A 24752-nucleotide genomic window follows, 5' to 3' on the forward strand; every position below is an offset into this window, starting at 1 on the left:
ATCATTCCTAATAAGGTATATATGCTAAAAAATGTTACACATATGTAGATCCACTGTGATTAAAATGAAAAAGAAAAAAAAAAAAAAAAAAAAATTAAATAAAACAATATATATATTCGTAAAGCACAAACAGAGTAAATCAATCACATGCATGGGCGAATTGAAACTATAATCGCCCTAATAAAGGTGTTCAAATCACATCCGTGAAAGAATCTTCCAATCCAGTAACATAAAGTGACCAAGTTCAAATAAAAGTCAGTGTAATGGTGATGGTTCAAAGAAAAAGTTCCGGTTTTGAATCAAACGTGCCCAAGAAAAACATGCTGTGAAGTGCCTTAGTGACCCCCAATGTGATTGCGCTCACCTTGGAGCGTGTGACACAGGTTTTAATTGTGTCAATACACGCTTTTGGAGCCACCCCTGGGCTCAGTATTAGGTACAGCTGATTCCCACACTAGATTCTTTATGGCTCCACTCACATCAGACCATATAAAAGAAAAAGGCTAATATAGTATAATACCGTAGGATACTTTTATTAAAATCACATCCAATCCCCACATGGGGTACTCACATTTATAAGGTGCTCATGTGCACCAAACATAACATAGGAAAAAACGGCTGTGCGGCGTGCTGCAGGGTGTGAGAGCTCCACAACCCAGCTCTGTGCTGATCGCTCCGTCCTGGCCCCTCCCCTACGCGTCTTCGACACAGGGAGTCACGTGTCTTCATCAGGGGGATATGATTGGACGGGCGCTCTACAGTTTAAATACCCTACCGGCGGCCATTTTGCGTAAGACCGCGGACATTAATATGCTGGGCTCCACTCCTCCTAGTGAATTTAAAGCCATTAACAGTGGCCATTTTACGTGGGACCGCAGACATATATACAATGGGCTCCGCTTTGAATACTCACAGCACAAAAATAATGCATCTATACGAATTCCAAATATAACTATATCCTGTAATAAAAATATCCTGTAATAAAAATACCCAGGACGGAGCTAGGAAGGGATTGGAAACTCACACCGCTCAGCATACCCTCAAACTAAATAAATACTAGTAAACATGGAAATGACTGTAATGATGATTAATAAATAATATGCAGGCATAGTGCAGACATGGTGATTAAATGTATAAATGTATAACCTACCCTTTAGATAAACTCCATAAGAATATATGCTGGGAAACAACTACCCGTATCATCATAATAAAAACAATAAAAAAATCTTTAATAAAATAAAATTGGGTTTTAGGGCAAACAAAAAAAAAAAAATTGGGTTTTATGGCAAGCTGATAAACGCCCTTTAATCGCATGATCTGCGAGTTGAATGTCATAATCGCATGGCATATGAATATAGATCAACATAGAAAACTAATTTTAAAACCTAGGTCAGGTTTATACATGCCCCACAATCGCACAACATGCGACCAAATAATATTTAATCGCATGGTGTGAAATATAATATAAAACATCAATAATTAATTAAAAACAAACGAAAAAGAGCTGATTTGATTAAGTCTAAGGTCAAGTTCGTGTGTGACCATCGATCGCACAACTTACAACTAGGTGTATAAAATCGCATGGTGTGTAGATACAGTAAAAAATCTCAAAAATTACTTAGAAAACATATCCTCAAACTAAGTAAATACTAGTAAACATGGAAATGACTGTAATGATGATTAATAAATAATATGCAGGCATAGTGCAGACATGGTGATTAAATGTATAAATGTATAACCTACCCTTTAGATAAACTCCATAAGAATATATACTGGGAAACAACTACCCGTATCATCATAATAAAAGCAATAAAAATTCTTTAAAATAAAATTGGGTTTTAGGGCAAACAAACAAAAAAAAAAAAAAAAAAAAAAAAATTGGGTTTTATGGCAAGCTGATAAACGCCCTTTAATCGCATGATCTGCGAGTTGAATGCCATAATCGCATGGTATATGAATATAAATCAACATTAAAAACTAATTTTAAAACCTAGGTCAGGTTTATACATGCCCCACAATCGCACAACATGCGACTAAATAATATTTAATCGCATGGTGTGAAATATAATATAAAACATCAATAATTGATTAAAAACAAACGAAAAGGAGCCGAAAAGTCTAAGGTCAAGTACGTGTGTGACCATCGATCGCACAACTTGCAATTAGATGTATAAAATCGCATGGTGTGTAAATACAGTAAAAAATATCAAAAATTACTTAGAAAACATGCGAGATCAAATTCCTTGTTCAACCCACCAGGCGACAAGGAGCCAAGTTGGTATATCCACCATGACTCGCGTTTGCTAATGTCCCTGGTATAGTTAGAGCCTCTCCAATTACGTTTTGGGGCCTCCAATCCCCAAAAACTCATACCCTGCGTGCTCTGATTATGCACATTCTTAAAATGTACGTATAAAAAATGGCTATCAGATCCATTCCGTATGTTCCTAACGTGCTCCTCCATACGGTCTTTTAAAGCCCTAATAGTACGGCCAACATAGAACAAATTGCAAGGGCACTGGATTACATATACCACTCCAATGGTGTCACAAGAAACAAAATCATCTATCTTGTATATTTGTCCATTACGGGGGTTATGGAATTCTTTAACTCTCTTAGTGTTAGATGGTACTCTGATACAACTATAACATCTCCCACATCCAAAAAAGCCCTTTAAATCCCAGAACATCTTCGGTTTTGGTAGGGGAGGTTCTACTACATTGTGTACTAATCGGTCACGTAGACAGGGTGCTCTTTTATAAACAATCTTAGGACTGTCAGGTATCAATTCTCTTAAATGACAGTCCTGTTTGAGTACATTCCAGTACTTTTTTAAAATCTTCTCTACGTCCTTACTTTGTAGACAATAATCCAAAACTATACAAGTTCCATCATATTCATCATCACCCACAGTAATATCTTTATCTTTCAGTAAATCATCCCTCTTATAATTCTTCACCAAACTTTTCTCTTTTTCTAAAAATTCTTCCTTGTAACCTTTATCCAGAAACATCTTTTTTAATCTATCCGCTTGGGAATCAAAGTCATCATCTTGCGTACAGTTTCTCCTCATTCTTGTGAACTGTCCTCTGGGGATATTGCTAAGCCACGGTTTGTGATGGCAACTAGTAGTAGGAATGTAGGAGTTGCGATCAGTAGTTTTAAAAAAAGACCTCGTAATAACACCATGGGTTGTGGTCACAATCTCTAAGTCAAGAAAGTGTATGTGGTCCCTACTAATCTCCCAAGTCAGAGAGATACCTCGATCGTTATTATTCATAGACTCCAACAATTCCGTTAGTGATTCTGCACTCCCCTTCCATATGATCAAAAGATCATCTATAAATCTTCTGTACAGTAATAAGTCTCCATATTGCTCAATTTGCACTGACTCCTCTTCCCATTTGGCCATGTACAAGTTTGCTACACTCGGGGCGAATTTCGCGCCCATGGCCACACCCCTTATTTGTAGGAAGAACCTATTATCATACCAAAAAAAGTTATGGTGTAAACAAAAATTTAAACACTTTAAAATGAACCCGCATAGGCCCCTATCAAAATCTTCTTCCTTACTTAAGGCCCATTCCACGGCTTCCAAGGCCCCTTCATGATTAATGTTGGTATATAATGAAGCTACATCACCCGTAGCCATTATTATATTGCCATCCGTGACGTATTCATCCAACAATTGAAGGGTATGCTTAGTATCCTTCAAATAAGCACGTGTTTTCTTTACTAGGGGTTGTAGATGAAGGTCAATGTACTCCCCCAATCTAGAAGTGAGGGACTCAATCCCACTCACAATGGGCCGTCCTGGTGGGTTCACACTATCTTTATGAATTTTGGGAAGATAATATATTACTGGGATCCTACTAACTGTGGGAATTAAGTATTTAGCTTCTTGATTATTAAGGAATTCATTATCCACCCCGTATTTTATAATCAAATCTAGTTCCTTCCTGAAATCCCTAGAGGGATCAGTACTTAATGCTTGGTATGTGCTCTCATCATTCAATATCCTATTCATCTCATCCTTGTATTGCTGTAATGAGAGTACCACGATACCCCCCCCCTTGTCCGCCGGTCTGATGACAATATCTGTTCTTTTTTCCAACGACTCCAGTCCCTTTTTGAAATTCCTATGTTCATGCACTTTTTTAATAGGCAGCTGTTCAAGTTCTGTGTTGACCAATTTTTTAAAAAGGTCCACATACTTATTATTAGCCACAAAAGGGTTGAAGACAGAATTATTTCTCAACCCCGTAAATTTCTCATTAATAGCTGTTTTTTCTACCGGATTTAAAGCGAAATACTTTTTAATATTAAGCTTCCTAATGAACTTCTGCACTCCTACATATGTATCAAATTTATTAAGACCCTTTTTAGGTGCAAACTTTATCCCCTTATCAAGTATTGAGATCTCTTCCCTTGATAAGTCCTTGCCACTCAAATTGAAGATTCCTTCACCTAATCTTCCCGCCTTCTTTTTCTGCTGTAACCTTCGTCCGGATCTTCTTCCCCTCTTCCTGGATTTCTTCCTTCGCGGGTAAATCCATCCCGGTTCTTCCCTAAAAAAGACTCATCAGAATATCGATCACTATTGTCTGCAAGTGGTTGGTAGCTGTTATATACTGGAACCCCATATTGATCTTGCGTGTGTCTATCATAACGTGTCCTCTGGGGTTTAGGTGAATAATAAACTCCATTTCTTTGGGGTTCATCCCTATATTGAGGGAACCGTCCATAACCTTGAGGTGGGGGTGGTGGAGGTGCTGGAGGACCCCCATATGGTGGACGTCGATCACCCCTCATCGGTGTCCCTTGTTGGTAACCTTGATTTCTATTATATTGTGGTCCATAGGAACGATTTTCACTATGTTGTGCACCCCTCCTATTTGGTGTATGGTAGGATTGATGTCCTCTGCCATATTGATTTCCACCGTAGTAGGGTTTAAAACCATTTCCCCTATGATGCGGTGCCCCATAACCCCAATTTCCTTGGTTAGTAGGGGGACCCTGATATGGGTTATCATATCTTCTTCCGTTCAACCCTTGATGTGTGTCATAATCCATCTGCGCCCTTCTTAGGGGTTGCTGAAGAGGTGTATAAGGTTGCTTATCCTCATATTGATGTGGTGGATGTCCTCTATTAGGTGGTCTTCCATCCTGCTGTTGTTGATTTGGTGGATAGGGTGCTCTAGCACCTACATTTTGGTCACCCGTATTATCTATCTGTGAATTATTGGCAACATTATTTTCCAACGTTGCTTGCCATCTGTAAACTCGTTTATTCTGGTAATCATCCAGATCTCTCTGGTATTTTTTCTTTTTTCCATTTCTGTTCTCTAAATCCTTTTTCTGCATATTTTTCTGCAGTTCACCCATGTGCTTATTATATTCCGGTGTATCTTTAAAAGGAGAGATTTTATCCCTAATTTCCTTAATCTGATTCTCCAAAGATTTCAATTTGCGTTGTTTCCTTTTAATCAGAAATTCCATAATCTCTCTCCCTTTACTTTCAAAGAACGAGTACCATTCATCTATATCCTCATTTCCCAATAAACCATCATTGATTGGGACATCCCATCTGAGTTTTCTGGGGATTAAGTTATCTTTCAAATATTTTTCCATCGTGGATTGGTCCCACCAGATATTACTCTTTTTATCCATACAGTGGCCTAACTTCCTAAACAAATGTGCAATATCATCATCTCTGGGTTTCTTATCTGAGAATAGATCCTCCAGATCCAATTCTCTATTATCAAAAAAGGCAAACGGATCCATAGGCTACAAACAAGTATATGAATTAAAAGACAGAATTATGGAAAAAAATCCTGCGAGCCACAATTATCCAGTGCCTTAATGGAAATTCAACCAAACAGCTACCCGGCTGCAGGCGCAGATCACGTATTCATGACCGTGCGATAAATGATATATGAAAAAAATGCGCCGCGCCTAGGGGTGTAACTGAATAACTGTAAATCTAAGTACAAATCATAGATAATAAAGAGTGCAAATCAAATAGAGCCTAAAGCTCTGATCACTTACTAAGATCACCTGCTGTGTGAATCCTAAAGCTCTGATCACTTACTAAGATCACCTGCTGTGTGAATCCTATGAACAAACACACTAACAAATAACTAGTGCAATAAAACACAAAGTGCAATGTGCATAGAAAAACGTAATAAGATAAATATACAATCCACAGTGATTAAAATATAATCATTCCTAATAAGGTATATATGCTAAAAAATGTTACACATATGTAGATCCACTGTGATTAAAATGAAAAAGAAAAAAAAAAAAAAAAAAAAAAAATTAAATAAAACAATATATATATTCGTAAAGCACAAACAGAGTAAATCAATCACATGCATGGGCGAATTGAAACTATAATCGCCCTAATAAAGGTGTTCAAATCACATCCGTGAAAGAATCTTCCAATCCAGTAACATAAAGTGACCAAGTTCAAATAAAAGTCAGTGTAATGGTGATGGTTCAAAGAAAAAGTTCCGGTTTTGAATCAAACGTGCCCAAGAAAAACATGCTGTGAAGTGCCTTAGTGACCCCCAATGTGATTGCGCTCACCTTGGAGCGTGTGACACAGGTTTTAATTGTGTCAATACACGCTTTTGGAGCCACCCCTGGGCTCAGTATTAGGTACAGCTGATTCCCACACTAGATTCTTTATGGCTCCACTCACATCAGACCATATAAAAGAAAAAGGCTAATATAGTATAATACCGTAGGATACTTTTATTAAAATCACATCCAATCCCCACATGGGGTACTCACATTTATAAGGTGCTCATGTGCACCAAACATAACATAGGAAAAAACGGCTGTGCGGCGTGCTGCAGGGTGTGAGAGCTCCACAACCCAGCTCTGTGCTGATCGCTCCGTCCTGGCCCCTCCCCTACGCGTCTTCGACACAGGGAGTCACGTGTCTTCATCAGGGGGATATGATTGGACGGGCGCTCTACAGTTTAAATACCCTACCGGCGGCCATTTTGCGTAAGACCGCGGACATTAATATGCTGGGCTCCACTCCTCCTAGTGAATTTAAAGCCATTAACAGTGGCCATTTTACGTGGGACCGCAGACATATATACAATGGGCTCCGCTTTGAATACTCACAGCACAAAAATAATGCATCTATACGAATTCCAAATATAACTATATCCTGTAATAAAAATATCCTGTAATAAAAATACCCAGAACGGAGCTAGGAAGGGATTGGAAACTCACACCGCTCAGCATACCCTCAAACTAAATAAATACTAGTAAACATGGAAATGACTGTAATGATGATTAATAAATAATATGCAGGCATAGTGCAGACATGGTGATTAAATGTATAAATGTATAACCTACCCTTTAGATAAACTCCATAAGAATATATGCTGGGAAACAACTACCCGTATCATCATAATAAAAACAATAAAAAAATCTTTAATAAAATAAAATTGGGTTTTAGGGCAAACAAAAAAAAAAAAAATTGGGTTTTATGGCAAGCTGATAAACGCCCTTTAATCGCATGATCTGCGAGTTGAATGTCATAATCGCATGGCATATGAATATAGATCAACATAGAAAACTAATTTTAAAACCTAGGTCAGGTTTATACATGCCCCACAATCGCACAACATGCGACCAAATAATATTTAATCGCATGGTGTGAAATATAATATAAAACATCAATAATTAATTAAAAACAAACGAAAAAGAGCTGATTTGATTAAGTCTAAGGTCAAGTTCGTGTGTGACCATCGATCGCACAACTTACAACTAGGTGTATAAAATCGCATGGTGTGTAGATACAGTAAAAAATCTCAAAAATTACTTAGAAAACATATCCTCAAACTAAGTAAATACTAGTAAACATGGAAATGACTGTAATGATGATTAATAAATAATATGCAGGCATAGTGCAGACATGGTGATTAAATGTATAAATGTATAACCTACCCTTTAGATAAACTCCATAAGAATATATACTGGGAAACAACTACCCGTATCATCATAATAAAAGCAATAAAAATTCTTTAAAATAAAATTGGGTTTTAGGGCAAACAAACACCACCCCCACCTCAAGGTTATGGACGGTTCCCTCAATATAGGGATGAACCCCAAAGAAATGGAGTTTATTATTCACCTAAACCCCAGAGGACACGTTATGATAGACACACACAAGATCAATATGGGGTTCCAGTATATAACAGCTACCAACCACTTGCAGACAATAGTGATCGATATTCTGATGAGTCTTTTTTAGGGAAGAACCGGGATGGATTTACCCGCGAAGGAAGAAATCCAGGAAGAGGGGAAGAAGATCCGGACGAAGGTTACAGCAGAAAAAGAAGGCGGGAAGATTAGGTGAAGGAATCTTCAATTTGAGTGGCAAGGACTTATCAAGGGAAGAGATCTCAATACTTGATAAGGGGATAAAGTTTGCACCTAAAAAGGGTCTTAATAAATTTGATACATATGTAGGAGTGCAGAAGTTCATTAGGAAGCTTAATATTAAAAAGTATTTCGCTTTAAATCCGGTAGAAAAAACAGCTATTAATGAGAAATTTACGGGGTTGAGAAATAATTCTGTCTTCAACCCTTTTGTGGCTAATAATAAGTATGTGGACCTTTTTAAAAAATTGGTCAACACAGAACTTGAACAGCTGCCTATTAAAAAAGTGCATGAACATAGGAATTTCAAAAAGGGACTGGAGTCGTTGGAAAAAAGAACAGATATTGTCATCAGACCGGCGGACAAGGGGGGGGGTATCGTGGTACTCTCATTACAGCAATACAAGGATGAGATGAATAGGATATTGAATGATGAGAGCACATACCAAGCATTAAGTACTGATCCCTCTAGGGATTTCAGGAAGGAACTAGATTTGATTATAAAATACGGGGTGGATAATGAATTCCTTAATAATCAAGAAGCTAAATACTTAATTCCCACAGTTAGTAGGATCCCAGTAATATATTATCTTCCCAAAATTCATAAAGATAGTGTGAACCCACCAGGACGGCCCATTGTGAGTGGGATTGAGTCCCTCACTTCTAGATTGGGGGAGTACATTGACCTTCATCTACAACCCCTAGTAAAGAAAACACGTGCTTATTTGAAGGATACTAAGCATACCCTTCAATTGTTGGATGAATACGTCACGGATGGCAATATAATAATGGCTACGGGTGATGTAGCTTCATTATATACCAACATTAATCATGAAGGGGCCTTGGAAGCCGTGGAATGGGCCTTAAGTAAGGAAGAAGATTTTGATAGGGGCCTATGCGGGTTCATTTTAAAGTGTTTAAATTTTTGTTTACACCATAACTTTTTTTGGTATGATAATAGGTTCTTCCTACAAATAAGGGGTGTGGCCATGGGCGCGAAATTCGCCCCGAGTGTAGCAAACTTGTACATGGCCAAATGGGAAGAGGAGTCAGTGCAAATTGAGCAATATGGAGACTTACTACTGTACAGAAGATTTATAGATGATCTTTTGATCATATGGAAGGGGAGTGCAGAATCACTAACGGAATTGTTGGAGTCTATGAATAATAACGATCGAGGTATCTCTCTGACTTGGGAGATTAGTAGGGACCACATACACTTTCTTGACTTAGAGATTGTGACCACAACCCATGGTGTTATTACGAGGTCTTTTTTTAAAACTACTGATCGCAACTCCTACATTCCTACTACTAGTTGCCATCACAAACCGTGGCTTAGCAATATCCCCAGAGGACAGTTCACAAGAATGAGGAGAAACTGTACGCAAGATGATGACTTTGATTCCCAAGCGGATAGATTAAAAAAGATGTTTCTGGATAAAGGTTACAAGGAAGAATTTTTAGAAAAAGAGAAAAGTTTGGTGAAGAATTATAAGAGGGATGATTTACTGAAAGATAAAGATATTACTGTGGGTGATGATGAATATGATGGAACTTGTATAGTTTTGGATTATTGTCTACAAAGTAAGGACGTAGAGAAGATTTTAAAAAAGTACTGGAATGTACTCAAACAGGACTGTCATTTAAGAGAATTGATACCTGACAGTCCTAAGATTGTTTATAAAAGAGCACCCTGTCTACGTGACCGATTAGTACACAATGTAGTAGAACCTCCCCTACCAAAACCGAAGATGTTCTGGGATTTAAAGGGCTTTTTTGGATGTGGGAGATGTTATAGTTGTATCAGAGTACCATCTAACACTAAGAGAGTTAAAGAATTCCATAACCCCCGTAATGGACAAATATACAAGATAGATGATTTTGTTTCTTGTGACACCATTGGAGTGGTATATGTAATCCAGTGCCCTTGCAATTTGTTCTATGTTGGCCGTACTATTAGGGCTTTAAAAGACCGTATGGAGGAGCACGTTAGGAACATACGGAATGGATCTGATAGCCATTTTTTATACGTACATTTTAAGAATGTGCATAATCAGAGCACGCAGGGTATGAGTTTTTGGGGATTGGAGGCCCCAAAACGTAATTGGAGAGGCTCTAACTATACCAGGGACATTAGCAAACGCGAGTCATGGTGGATATACCAACTTGGCTCCTTGTCGCCTGGTGGGTTGAACAAGGAATTTGATCTCGCATGTTTTCTAAGTAATTTTTGATATTTTTTACTGTATTTACACACCATGCGATTTTATACATCTAATTGCAAGTTGTGCGATCGATGGTCACACACGTACTTGACCTTAGACTTTTCGGCTCCTTTTTGTTTGTTTTTAATCAATTATTGATGTTTTATATTATATTTCACACCATGCGATTAAATATTATTTAGTCGCATGTTGTGCGATTGTGGGGCATGTATAAACCTGACCTAGGTTTTAAAATTAGTTTTTAATGTTGATTTATATTCATATACCATGCGATTATGGCATTCAACTCGCAGATCATGCGATTAAAGGGCGTTTATCAGCTTGCCATAAAACCCAATTTTTTTTTTTTTTTTTTTTGTTTGTTTGCCCTAAAACCCAATTTTATTTTAAAGAATTTTTATTGCTTTTATTATGATGATACGGGTAGTTGTTTCCCAGTATATATTCTTATGGAGTTTATCTAAAGGGTAGGTTATACATTTATACATTTAATCACCATGTCTGCACTATGCCTGCATATTATTTATTAATCATCATTACAGTCATTTCCATGTTTACTAGTATTTACTTAGTTTGAGGATATGTTTTCTAAGTAATTTTTGAGATTTTTTACTGTATCTACACACCATGCGATTTTATACACCTAGTTGTAAGTTGTGCGATCGATGGTCACACACGAACTTGACCTTAGACTTAATCAAATCAGCTCTTTTTCGTTTGTTTTTAATTAATTATTGATGTTTTATATTATATTTCACACCATGCGATTAAATATTATTTGGTCGCATGTTGTGCGATTGTGGGGCATGTATAAACCTGACCTAGGTTTTAAAATTAGTTTTCTATGTTGATCTATATTCATATGCCATGCGATTATGACATTCAACTCGCAGATCATGCGATTAAAGGGCGTTTATCAGCTTGCCATAAAACCCAATTTTTTTTTTTTTTGTTTGCCCTAAAACCCAATTTTATTTTATTAAAGATTTTTTTATTGTTTTTATTATGATGATACGGGTAGTTGTTTCCCAGCATATATTCTTATGGAGTTTATCTAAAGGGTAGGTTATACATTTATACATTTAATCACCATGTCTGCACTATGCCTGCATATTATTTATTAATCATCATTACAGTCATTTCCATGTTTACTAGTATTTATTTAGTTTGAGGGTATGCTGAGCGGTGTGAGTTTCCAATCCCTTCCTAGCTCCGTCCTGGGTATTTTTATTACAGGATATTTTTATTACAGGATATAGTTATATTTGGAATTCGTATAGATGCATTATTTTTGTGCTGTGAGTATTCAAAGCGGAGCCCATTGTATATATGTCTGCGGTCCCACGTAAAATGGCCACTGTTAATGGCTTTAAATTCACTAGGAGGAGTGGAGCCCAGCATATTAATGTCCGCGGTCTTACGCAAAATGGCCGCCGGTAGGGTATTTAAACTGTAGAGCGCCCGTCCAATCATATCCCCCTGATGAAGACACGTGACTCCCTGTGTCGAAGACGCGTAGGGGAGGGGCCAGGACGGAGCGATCAGCACAGAGCTGGGTTGTGGAGCTCTCACACCCTGCAGCACGCCGCACAGCCGTTTTTTCCTATGTTATGTTTGGTGCACATGAGCACCTTATAAATGTGAGTACCCCATGTGGGGATTGGATGTGATTGTAATAAAAGTATCCTACGGTATTATACTATATTAGCCTTTTTCTTTTATATGGTCTGATGTGAGTGGAGCCATAAAGAATCTAGTGTGGGAATCAGCTGTACCTAATACTGAGCCCAGGGGTGGCTCCAAAAGCGTGTATTGACACAATTAAAACCTGTGTCACACGCTCCAAGGTGAGCGCAATCACATTGGAGGTCACTAAGGCACTTCACAGCATGTTTTTCTTGGGCACGTTTGATTCAAAACCGGAACTTTTTCTTTGAACCATCACCATTACACTGACTTTTATTTGAACTTGGTCACTTTATGTTACTGGATTGGAAGATTCTTTCACGGATGTGATTTGAACACCTTTATTAGGGCGATTATAGTTTCAATTCGCCCATGCATGTGATTGATTTACTCTGTTTGTGCTTTACGAATATATATATTGTTTTATTTAATTTTTTTTTTTTTTTTTCTTTTTCATTTTAATCACAGTGGATCTACATATGTGTAACATTTTTTAGCATATATACCTTATTAGGAATGATTATATTTTAATCACTGTGGATTGTATATTTATCTTATTACGTTTTTCTATGCACATTGCACTTTGTGTTTTATTGCACTAGTTATTTGTTAGTGTGTTTGTTCATAGGATTCACACAGCAGGTGATCTTAGTAAGTGATCAGAGCTTTAGGATTCACACAGCAGGTGATCTTAGTAAGTGATCAGAGCTTTAGGCTCTATTTGATTTGCACTCTTTATTATCTATGATTTGTACTTAGATTTATATTATCCCTTAAGTATGAGATGCAAACAAACCACAAAAAAAAAAATAGGAAAATGAAAAATATATATATAGTGTAGTCCAAAAATGTGACAATGGTGCAATGCAATCCACACCAATATCATGCAATCTGTGACTTCAAGTGTTCCAAAAGTCTATTAAAGACGTGCAGATAACAGTGACTTGTGCTGTTCTTTGCTTCTGGTGCACACACGATTATTCCCCCCAGCCTCTCACCTCCAGTAGCGGCCCCCAGTGGGCTGAGTCAAGCAGATGGATAGTGTTATTATCCAGGGGATGTGTTTTCCTGCAGCAGCAGCATCAACATTCACCTTCCCTGCGGGGTGTCCGTAGGTCTGGCCCTCCGCTTCACCTCCCGCCACTCACAGTGGTCCCGGGACAATGGTCAGGAAAAAAGGAATAGCTCCCATAGTGTAGTAGTTAAAATTCAAGTTTATTGTAGCATATGTAGTAACTTACATTAAAATTCAAAGCGAGCAGTAAGAACAGTGTAAGTCTTCCGGGTCCTCGAGAAGCGTCGGCACCTGGCTCCTCCTTACCTGACGCGTTGCTTCACACCACGTGACTTTATCAAAGAGATGAGGAGTCCGGTGCCCACTAGCCAGTTTAAATAGACGCCGCTGTCATGGCAACGACTTACACAAACATTACAAGCAATCCTCCGTATATACTAACAACACTAGGCGGAAGGCATAAATAATATATTGATACATGGTTCTTCTTACAAGATCAAAGATACTTATTTCTCATTTATGGGTAAGACTGTAAAGGGAGTGAAAATCAACAACTGAAAATAGATAATCCAATATCCAATTTGTAACTATATTTTCTGCAACTAATACACCGCCTGCGCCATCTGGTGGTGTTAAAATAACTCCCATGATATTAGAAACCAATAATTAGAAACAGGCAGGAAAAAAAGGGGGAAGGAAAAATTCAAGTCTAAAAACACATTAGTCCACCCACCAGGACACAGCAGAGCTAATTCGAATGCTCATATGCTTAATCCAGGGCATATTAAAAATAAAAATACAATTGAAAGTAAAAATAAAATTCATATAAAAAATATATATACAAAAAATAGTAAAATAAGCCTTTACTCTTATCCAATCATTAAAATATAAAATACATATCAAAGTCGGAAATATTAGGGCAGGGGGCACAATCTACCCATTACTCACTGGTGTGGGAATAAAGGAATCAGAAGTATATAAAAAAATTATATAAAAAATATTCAGATCTGAGTACAAAAAAATTTTTATATAAAAATGTGTAGTATCTTCCCATTAAAAATTAGAGATAAAACAGTTTAAATCGAATTCCACGTTGTGTCCCGAAGGCGATAAAGTTCGTAGTTCGTGGATCCATCTGGACTCTGCCTGACTGATTCTAATAATTTTATTATCGCCCCTCCAATGAGGTTTGTACTTTTCTATTCCACATACTCTCAGTGATGAAGGATCACTGTTATGGTACTCTGCATAGTGTGTAGATAAACTATGCTTATCGAAGCTTTTTTTAATATTGCGTACATGTTCTTTTAATCTCATCCACAAGGCCCTCTTGGTTCTGCCGACATATTGAATACGGCAGGGACACTCCAAAAGGTAAACGACTCCTTCAGTCCTGCATGAGATAAAGTCTTCTATCTCATCATTTTGTGCCATAACAGTGGACGTGAAGCTAAGTTTTTTCTTTTTATCTTCTCTTGTATGTCTGCAGGTATAACAGTTTTTACATGGATAGAACCCCTTGCCTTCAAAGAAGGAGAATTGTTTCTTTTTTGGGGGGTCTAAGACATTTTTTGCCAGACGGTCTCTTAATGTCGGAGCTCTCCTATACACAAATTTTGGTAAGTTAGATAAGCAAGGCCCTAGATGACGATCCGTTTTGATAATGTCCCAATATTTTTTAACAATTTTTTCTATTTGCTTGTATTGGATGTTGTAGTCCATAATAATGGGTACATTCTCTTGCTGAACTAGATTTTTTTCCCCATCCTGTATTAGTTTTTCTCTATCCATTGATGAGACATCATTAATTTTTTCTTCAATGAATTTGGCATCATATCCCTTCTGGACAAACCTTTCACCAATCATTTTAGCTTGTTCCAGAAATGTCTCTTTCTTAGTGCAGTTTCGCCTAAGTCTAACCAGCTGGCCCTTTGGTATGTTGTCCAACCATAAAGAATGGTGGCAACTATCCAAAGGTAAATAATTATTCCTGTCTACCGCTTTAAAATACGTCTGGGTGCATAGCTTCAGTCCTTCTTTTTTAATTTGGAGATCTAGAAAATGTATTTTTTCGTCACTGATCTCCCAGGTCAATTTTATATTCTTATTGTTAGAATTAGGATAAAAACAGAAATCAATGAGGCTTTCTCTATTTCCACTCCAGATAATAAAAATATCATCAATAAAACGTTTAAAAATCATCAATTGTTGTGGTCGATTACTGTACAGGACCTCTTCTTCCCATTCCAACATATAAAGGTTCGCCACACTGGGCGCATACTTAGCGCCCATTGCGATCCCACATATTTGTTTAAAATACTTATTATTGTGCCAGAAGTAATTGGAATCCAAACTGTATTTCAGGCAATCTAAAAGAAATCTTCTTTGCTTACATTTCAAGCTGCTGAACTTCCTCAGGGCCCATTTAGTTGCCTGTATCGCTTCATCGTGGTTAATGATTGTGTACAGGGACGAGACATCAGCCGTTGCTAGATATACCGTACACAATCATTAACCATGATGAAGCGATACAGGCAACTAAATGGGCCCTGAGGAAGTTCAGCAGCTTGAAATGTAAGCAAGAACCCCTTGCCTTCTTTGAAGGCAAGGGGTTCTATCCATGTAAAAACTGTTATACCTGCAGACATACAAGAGAAGATAAAAAGAAAAAACTTAGCTTCACGTCCACTGTTACGGCACAAAATTATGAGATAGAAGACTTTATCTCATGCAGGACTGAAGGAGTCATTTACCTTTTGGAGTGTCCCTGCCGTATTCAATATGTCGGCAGAACCAAGAGGGCCTTGTGGATGAGATTAAAAGAACATGTACGCAATATTAAAAAAAGCTTCGATAAGCATAGTTTATCTAAACACTATGCAGAGTACCATAACAGTGATCCTTCATCACTGAGAGTATGTGGAATAGAAAAGTACAAACCTCATTGGAGGGGCGATAATAAAATTATTAGAATCAGTCAGGCAGAGTCCAGATGGATCCACGAACTACGAACTTTATCGCCTTCAGGACACAACGTGGAATTCGATTTGAACTGTTTTATCTCTAATTTTTAATAGGAAGATACTACACATTTTTATATAAATTTTTTTTTGTACTCAGATCTGAATATTTTTTATATAATTTTTTTATATACTTCTGATTCCTTTATTCCCACACCAGTGAGGTAGATTGTGCCCCCTGCCCTAATATTTCTGACTTTGATACGTATTTTATATTTTAATGATTGGATAAGAGTAAAGGCTTATTTTACTATATTTTGTATATATATTTTTTATATGAATTTTATTTTTACTTTCAATTGTATTTTTATTTTTAATATGCCCTGGATTAAGCATATGAGCATTCAAATTAGCTCTGCTGTGTCCTGGTGGGTGGACTAATGTGTTTTTAGACTTGAATTTTTCCTTCCCCCTTTTTTTCCTGCCTGTTTCTGATTATTGGTTTCTAATATCATGGGAGTTATTTTAACACCACCAGATGGCGCAGGCAGTGTATTAGTTGCAGAAAATATAGTTACAAATTGGATATTGGATTATCTATTTTCAGTTGTTGATTTTCACTCCCTTTACAGTCTTACCCATAAATGAGAAATAAATATCTTTGATCTTGTAAGAAGAACCATGTATCAATATATTATTTATGCCTTCCGCCTAGTGTTGTTAGTATATACGGAGAATCGCATGTAATGTTTGTGTAAGTCGTTGCCATGACAGCGGCATCTATTTAAACTGGCTAGTGGGCACCGGACTCCTCATCCCTTTGATAAAGTCACGTGGTGTGACGCAACGCGTCATGTAAGGAGGAGCCAGGTGCCGACGCTTCTCGAGGACGGCCGAACCCGGAAGCCTTACACTGTTCTTACTGCTCACTTTGAATTTTAATGTAAGTTACTACATATGCTGCAATAAACTTGAATTTTAACTACTACACTATGGGAGCTATTCCTTTTTTCCTGACCATTGTCCCAGGACCACTGTGAGTGGCGGGAGGTGAAGCGGAGCGCCAGACCTACGGACACCCCGCAGGGAAGGTGAATGTTGATGCTGCTGCTGCAGGAAAACACATCCCCTGGATAATAACACTATCCATCTGCTTGACTCGGCCCACTGGGGGCCGCTACTGGAGGTGAGAGGCTGGGGGGAATAATCGTGTGTGCACCAGAAGCAAAGAACAGCACAAGTCACTGTTATCTGCACGTCTTTAATAGACTTTTAGAACACTTGAAGTCACAGATTGCATGATATTGGTGTGGATTGCATTGCACCATTGTCACATTTTTGGACTACACTATATATATATTTTTCATTTTCCTATTTTTTGTTTGTGGTTTGTTTGCATCTCATACTTAAGGGATGCGTGTATAATATTGTGTATTGCACTCATGTCACCATTTGCTCAGTCTATGCCTATTTTGTATTGTTGCGGAGCATTTTTTCGCATCCGTAGTTGCATCTTATTATTCAGGATTTTTTCACATTGGTTTATTCGATATACTTTAGAGAAGACAAGGCCACGCATCTTATGTTAGAGCACATAGAATTTATTATTAATATTTTTTGCACATGTATGCATAATTTGCACTTTTACAATTTTTGGACTGCATTTAGAGTCATTATTATGTCATTTTGATTATTGATTACACTGTTGAGTTTGGTCATTGCACCAGGGACTGCACTTTTGCACAAGTCACTTTATTTATTAATTTATTTGACATGCAGGTTATTTATTATAATTACTTTTGATTATTCAATACATTGTGGAGTTTGGTTATTGCACCAAGGATTGCATCTTTGCACAAGTCGTTTTATTTATTTATTTATTTTGACATGCAGGTTATCTATTAGGAATATTGGTTTAGTGGCTAAGACTTACTGCCACACACCTGTTACTTGTAATAGGAGGTTCACCCGGATGGTGATTGACAAATTTGTGTTAATCTTGTTTCTCTGCAGTCTGGTATGGGAGGATAGAGAGGCGCCACATATTATTTTGTTTTAATCATCTGGGACCTGTAACGTGTCCCAGATGATTGCCTAGAGGGAGGGGGGAGAGGTGATCTCTATTCCTGCGCCGAGGGAAGTGACGTCAGGAGCCCAGGCACTGAAGGAGGCAGATTTCAAGGGACCACATAGCAACAGGCATTATAAGGTAAGTAAAAAAAAAATTTTTTTCAGAATTTTTTTTTTTATTTTTTTCAAGCACGTTAATGAAATTTTTTTTTGGGGTGGAACTCCACTTTAAAAAGGGCCAAAAATGCATCCCTGGGAATTACAGACCTGTTAGCCTAACATCAATAGTATGAAAGCTCTTGGAGGGGATGATAAGGAACTATATACATGATTTTAGTAATGAGAACGGTTTTATTAGCAGTAATCAGCATGAATCATGAAGAATCGTGCTTGCCAAACAAATCTATTAACCTTCTATGAGGAGGTAAGTTGCCATCTAGATAAAGGAAGGCCCATAGACGTGGTGTATCTGGTTTTTGCAAAAGCATTTGACACAGTTCCCCATAAACGTTTACTGTACAAAATAAGGTCGGTTGGCATGGACCATAGGGTGAGTACATGGATTGAAAACTGGCTACAAGGGCGAGTTCAGAGGGTGGTGATAAATGGGGAGTACTCGGAATGGTCAGGGGTGGGTACTGGGGTCCCCCAGGGTTCTGTGCTGGGGCAAATACTATTTAATTTGTTCCTAAATGACCTGGAGGATGGGGTAAACAGTTCAATCCCTGTATTTGTGGAAGATACTAAGCTAAGCAGGGCAATAACTTTTCCACAGGATGTGGAAACCTTGCAAGAAGATCTGAACACATTAATAGGGTGGGCAACTACATGGCAAATGAGGTTTAATGTAGAAAAATGTAAAATAGTTGTCAGAAACCAGGAAATCAGACCGAGACAGAAGTACAGTTAAATCACACTTGTTTAATAATAAAAGTAAAAAGAACAAGCGTATTCAAAACATAGCCAAAGTTCAGTAACCGGAACGGATAGTCAGCCAAGCCAGAAGTCAGGGACCAATATAATGGAACAGCAAGCAGGATCTGGAGCCAGAAGGGATGTCAGCAAAGCCAGTCTTTAAACAGGAATGCAGGAAATAGTTTCTTGTGATGTGACCAAAGCGAAGGCAGAGCTCCTCTCAACTGGACGGCATAAGTAGGCAGGACTGACGAGCAGGATCAACAGCTGAGTAACTGTGGAGAGAGATGGGAGCTGGCAGTTAGCCGACAGCTGAGCGGCCAGCTCAGAGAAGGAAGGGCAGAGCCTAGCCCTGACTGTACCCCCTCCTCAACTACCCCCCCCCTGGAGGACCACCAGGCTTGAGGGGAAAATGTCTATGGAAATCACAGAGGAGGACAGGGGCATGTACGTCAAAGGATGAGACCCAAGAGCGCTCCTCTGGACCGTACCCTTTCCAATGCACCAGGTACTGTATGCGCCCACGGAACCTACGGGAGTTAACAATGGATTGTACTTCATACTCCTCATGGTTCTCAACCTGTACAGGGTGAGGATGTGGCACTGAGGTGGTAAAGCGGTTGCAGACCAAAGGTATTAGAAGGAAGGTCTAATGCGTAAGCCACTGGTTTAATCCTGAATACGGAAAGGCCCAATAAACAGAGGTGTGAACTTCAGTGAGGGAATACAAAGTCGGAGGTTGCGAGATGACAGCCAGACCTGGAAGGTGCAGGCAGGCATCTGTGGTCAGCATGGAGTCTGTACCTAACATTAGCATGACGCAAAGCCTCCTGGACTTGTGCCCAAGTGGAACGAAGACTACAGAGATGCTCTTCTAATGCAGGAATGCTCTGCGGAACAAATGAGTCAGGCAACATGGAAGGTTGGAAACCATAATCTGCCATAAACGGAGACAATCGGGTAGCAGAATTCAAGGCACTGTTGTAAGCAAACTCTGCCCACGGTAATAGGTCTAACCAGTTGTTATGATGGTCAGAAATATAGCAATGTAGGACTGATTGGCTCGTTCTGCAGCCCCATTACACTGCGGGTGATACGCAGAGGAGAAAGCAAGCTGAATTCCCAACTGTGCACAAAAGGCTCGCCAGAACCGGGACACAAACTGACTACCCCTGTCTGAGACAGCCCATGTAAGCGAAAGATCTCCCGAGCAAAAATGGAAGCCAGTTCCTTAGAAGTGGGAAACTTCTTAAGTGGAATACAATGACAAATCTTTGAGAACCGGTCAACCACCATATAACTTGGAATAACTTGGAATTGGATTATCTCATAGTGAAGGGCCCCTACGGCCATGAACAACGGAACCGTCTCATGAGTCACATGGGCAGGCTGTAGAGGTCTCCCATCAAGAGCCTCAATGACAAGTGGAGTGTCACGCAGCTGCAGCGGAATCGAGTGGTTCGATACAAAGGCTGCATCAATAAACAGGCCTGCAGCCCCAGAGTCGATTAGAGCCTGTATCTTGATGGATGACTCAGCCCAAGAAAGGCTGACCGAAACCAAGGGCTTATCCTTCTGGATACCTGGGGAAGAAACAATGCCACCTAAGGTCTGTCCGTGATAGGACCTCAAGGTTCGGGCATTGCCTGGACGGGTAGGACAAGACTTCAAAAAGTGACCTGCCTGGCCACAATAAAGGCATAATCTCTCCCTCCTCCTAAAGGTTCTCTCATCCGCAGAGAGACCCGTGAAGCCCAAGTGCATGGGTTCATCTTCACTGACTCTGTACCAGGAGGCATGGGAGGTGAGGGAGGCACGGGTTGGACTGCAAGGCTCGGAGGCAAACGCACAGGAGGCATCCTGCAAGCGCTCCTTAAAAGAGACTCTTTCTCTGAGTCTGGAGTCAATGAGGATCAACTTCTCCAGCTCAGTGGGTATATCTTGGGCTGCTATCTAATCCTTGAGGGAATCTGAGTGACCATGAGAAAAGGCAGCCACAAGGGCCTCATTGTTCCAAGCAACCTCTGCTGCTAGAGTACAGAATTCAATGGTGTAGTCGGCAACAGTTGTCATACTCTGATGGACATGAGGCACTTGGCAGCAGAAGCGGAGCATGCGGGAACGTCAAATATCCTTTTAAAGGAGGCCACAAACTCAGGGTAACTCAAGACAACAGGTTTTTGTGTCTCCCATAGAGGGTTTGCCCAGGCCAAGGCTCTCTCAGAAAGCAAAGATATAACGAAACCTACTTTGGTTCTGTCTGTGGGAAACGCCTGGGGCAGCATCTCAAAGTATATCTCAACCTGGTTGAGAAACCCTCTGCATTGAACTGGATTGCCCCCCATATCGCTGGGGAAGAAAAGCTGAACCAGACATACCTCTTATAGAGGTTACCTCTGCACAGAGACTGGCGCAGCAGCAAGGACGGCCTGCAACACAGGTTGTACTGGAGCAGCCATAGTGGGAGATTCCAGGTAAGCTGTGTGACTCAGGGGCGTTTGTAACGCTATGGCAAACTGATGCATGCGGTGATCTTGCTTTGCCTACTGCGTTTACATTGAGAAGGCTTCGTTCCAGCCCTCCCACAGGCGCCGGAGGCAGCCGATTGGACACCGGGCCTCCCGATCGCACGGGAGGCCCAAAAAGAGCGGCGGGAGGCGGCGGGTTGGGGGGATGTCCCCTCCCGCTCCTCCGGTATAACAGCCGAGAGGCTTTTAGCCGCATCGGTTGTTATATACGGGTAGCCGATCGCCCGCTCAAAACAACAGTACTGGGATGATGCCTGCAGCTGCGGGCATCATCCCGGTATAACCCCGGAAAGCCGAGTACGCACATATGCGTACGGTCGACGGGAAGGGGATAAAAGTAAAAAGAACAAACGTAGTCAAAATAAAGCCAAAGTTCAGTAACTGGAATGGATAGTCAGCCAAGCCAGGAGTCAGGCATCAAAGTAGTGAAACAGCAAGCAGGATCTGGAGCCAGAAGGGATGTCAGCAAAGCCAGTCTTTAAACAGGAATGCAGGAGATAGTTTCTTGTGATGTGGCCAAGGCGAAGGCAGAGCTCCTCTGGACTGGATGGCTTAAGTAGGCAGGACTGACAAGCAGGATCATCAACAGCTGAGTAACTGTGAAGAGAGATGGGAGCTGACAATTAGCCGACAGCTGAGAGGCCAACTCAGAGAAGGAAGGGCTGAGCCAAGCCCTGACAATAATGCATTTGGGTGGCAAAAATATGAATGTAATCTATACACTGGGGGGAGAATCTCTGGGGGAATCTAGGATGGAAAAGGACCTGGGGGCCCTAGTAGATGATAGGCTCAGCAATGGCATGCAATGCCAAGCTGTTGCTAACAAAGCAAACAGAATATTGGCATGCATTTAAAGGGGATCAACTCCAGAGATAACACGATAATTCTCCCTCTTTACAAGACTCTGATCCGGCCACACCTAGAGTATGCTGTCCAGTTCTGGGCACCAGTCCTCAGGAAGGATGTACTAGAAATGGAGCGAGTACAAAGAAGTGCAACAAAGCTAATAAAGGGTCTGGAGGATGCTAGTTATGATGAAAGGTTGCGAGCACTGAAATTACTCTCTCTGGAGACGCTTGAGAGGGGATATGATTTCAATGTACAAATACTGTACTGGTGACCCCACAATAGGCATAAAAATTTTCCGAAGAGAGTTTAACAAGGCACGTGGCCACACATTAAAATTAGAAGAGAGGTTTAACCTTAAACTACGTAGAGGGTTCTTTACTTTAAGAGCGGCAAGGATGTGGAATTCCCTTCCACAGGCGGTGGTATCATCGTGGAGCATCGATAGTTTCAAAAAAACTATTAGATAAGAACCTGAACGAACACAACATACAGGGATATACAATGTAATACTGACATATAATCACACACATAGGTTGGACTTGATGTCTTTTTTTCAACCTCACCTATTATGTAACTGTGTAACTATTGTAGTACGACTGAAAAAACATTTCTGCAATCAATCTTCCAAACATTTGGAAGACATTTTGCTGTCTATGCTGCTTGTATCAGGAAGTGATAGGGATCAATTTTTAAATTGTATCTTTAAAAAATTATTTTATATATAAAAATTTTTATGAACAACCTGCATCATTGTCTATAATATGAATCAATCTATGTACCTGTTTATGTATAATGTTAGATTTTATATTTATCACTATCATCTATCAAATGTATCTATCACCTAGAAAACTCTCAAGTAGTATTACTGTAAATATAAATAAGAGTACCAGTCTTCATAGACTGAGGATAGACTTGAGGATAGACCCAGATAACGTTATCATTATGTGGGCATCACTTGATAACAACTAATCTATTGACATTTTCTTTCACTCACTTAAAAGCCATTAAAATTCTCAATTACTTTATAATGTACAGTATATGAGCTAAATAATGTAAGGTGGATTTGTGTTATTTTCTCTTCAGGCCAAGTCGGAGACTGGAAAAACGTAATGACTGTGGCAGAGAGTGAAATATTTGACAAACTATTCCATGAGAAAATGGGAGATTTATCATTAAATTTTACCTGGGAAGTTGATGAATGATCCAGAATAGCCCTCAAGTTTCTCTATTTTAACTTTCAAATCTTAAGCCATGGCAAAAGTACAAATGCATTTAGCTTGATTTAAAACTAGTTGTAAACATAAATAAATAATGTGTATCACATAGTCTTTAAAAATATAATTAATACATCAGTAATTCCATCTTCTCCACCCATGATAAACATTGATTTGCTGTTTGAATTACCTATGCTTAAAGGGTAACTCCACTTTTGTGAAAAAAAATACTAGCAAAGAAAAAAAAAAATATATATCTATATAGATATATATCTATCTATATAGATATATATCTATATAGATATATAGATATATATCTATATAGATAGATATATATATAACATATATAATTACGAAACACGTCATATTGTAATTGAATGTTATTAAAAATTACCTTTCCTTTTTAATCTGCAGTTCTGTACTTTTCTGTAAAATGCAATGCAATATGGCTACCTGGAGGTGTTCTGTACACAGAATATTTACAGAATGCCCCCCAGATATGTAATTTCCTGCGTGTGTGATCTCACTGATTTTCCCAGCACTAAGATACACGTCAGATATGAGGCATCCCCCACAACAAAAATTGCATTTTTGGTGAGATACTCCCTATAGGAAATCAGATCTAAAGAGATGCAGGGTAGGAATCTGCAACAAAGTTTGTCAAAATCCTTGTAATGTACATTGATCACTCAGAGGGAAATGGTGTATTATTGCCAGTGGGGGCAAGAAAATAAAATTTCCTGTGTAACCTCACCTCCAACGATTATGCCATATCACCAAGCAGGTCAATGACATAGAGGGGCAGGACTACTGTTCTGTACTTACTTTAGACAGATTGGACATCAGAATGCAGTCAAACTGAGGGGCAATCAATAGGCAATGAGAGA

General features: G+C 39.2%; 1 protein-coding gene across 1 annotated transcript in view; it reads left to right on the forward strand.

Annotated features, from left to right (window-relative positions):
- Positions 1 to 24272, forward strand: part of LOC141140223 (amine sulfotransferase-like) — a 121703-nt gene extending 97431 nt beyond the window's left edge. Inside the window, exon 7 of the mRNA XM_073627143.1 lies at positions 23735 to 24272. Coding sequence (XP_073483244.1) covers positions 23735 to 23853 — 119 coding nt within the window. The 3' untranslated portion in view covers positions 23854 to 24272. The remainder of the gene's footprint in view (positions 1 to 23734) is intronic.
- The last annotated feature ends 480 nt before the right edge of the window (positions 24273 to 24752 follow it).

Source organism: Aquarana catesbeiana, linkage group LG04, assembly GCF_042186555.1.
Source record: "Aquarana catesbeiana isolate 2022-GZ linkage group LG04, ASM4218655v1, whole genome shotgun sequence".
Taxonomy (NCBI): domain Eukaryota; kingdom Metazoa; phylum Chordata; class Amphibia; order Anura; family Ranidae; genus Aquarana; species Aquarana catesbeiana.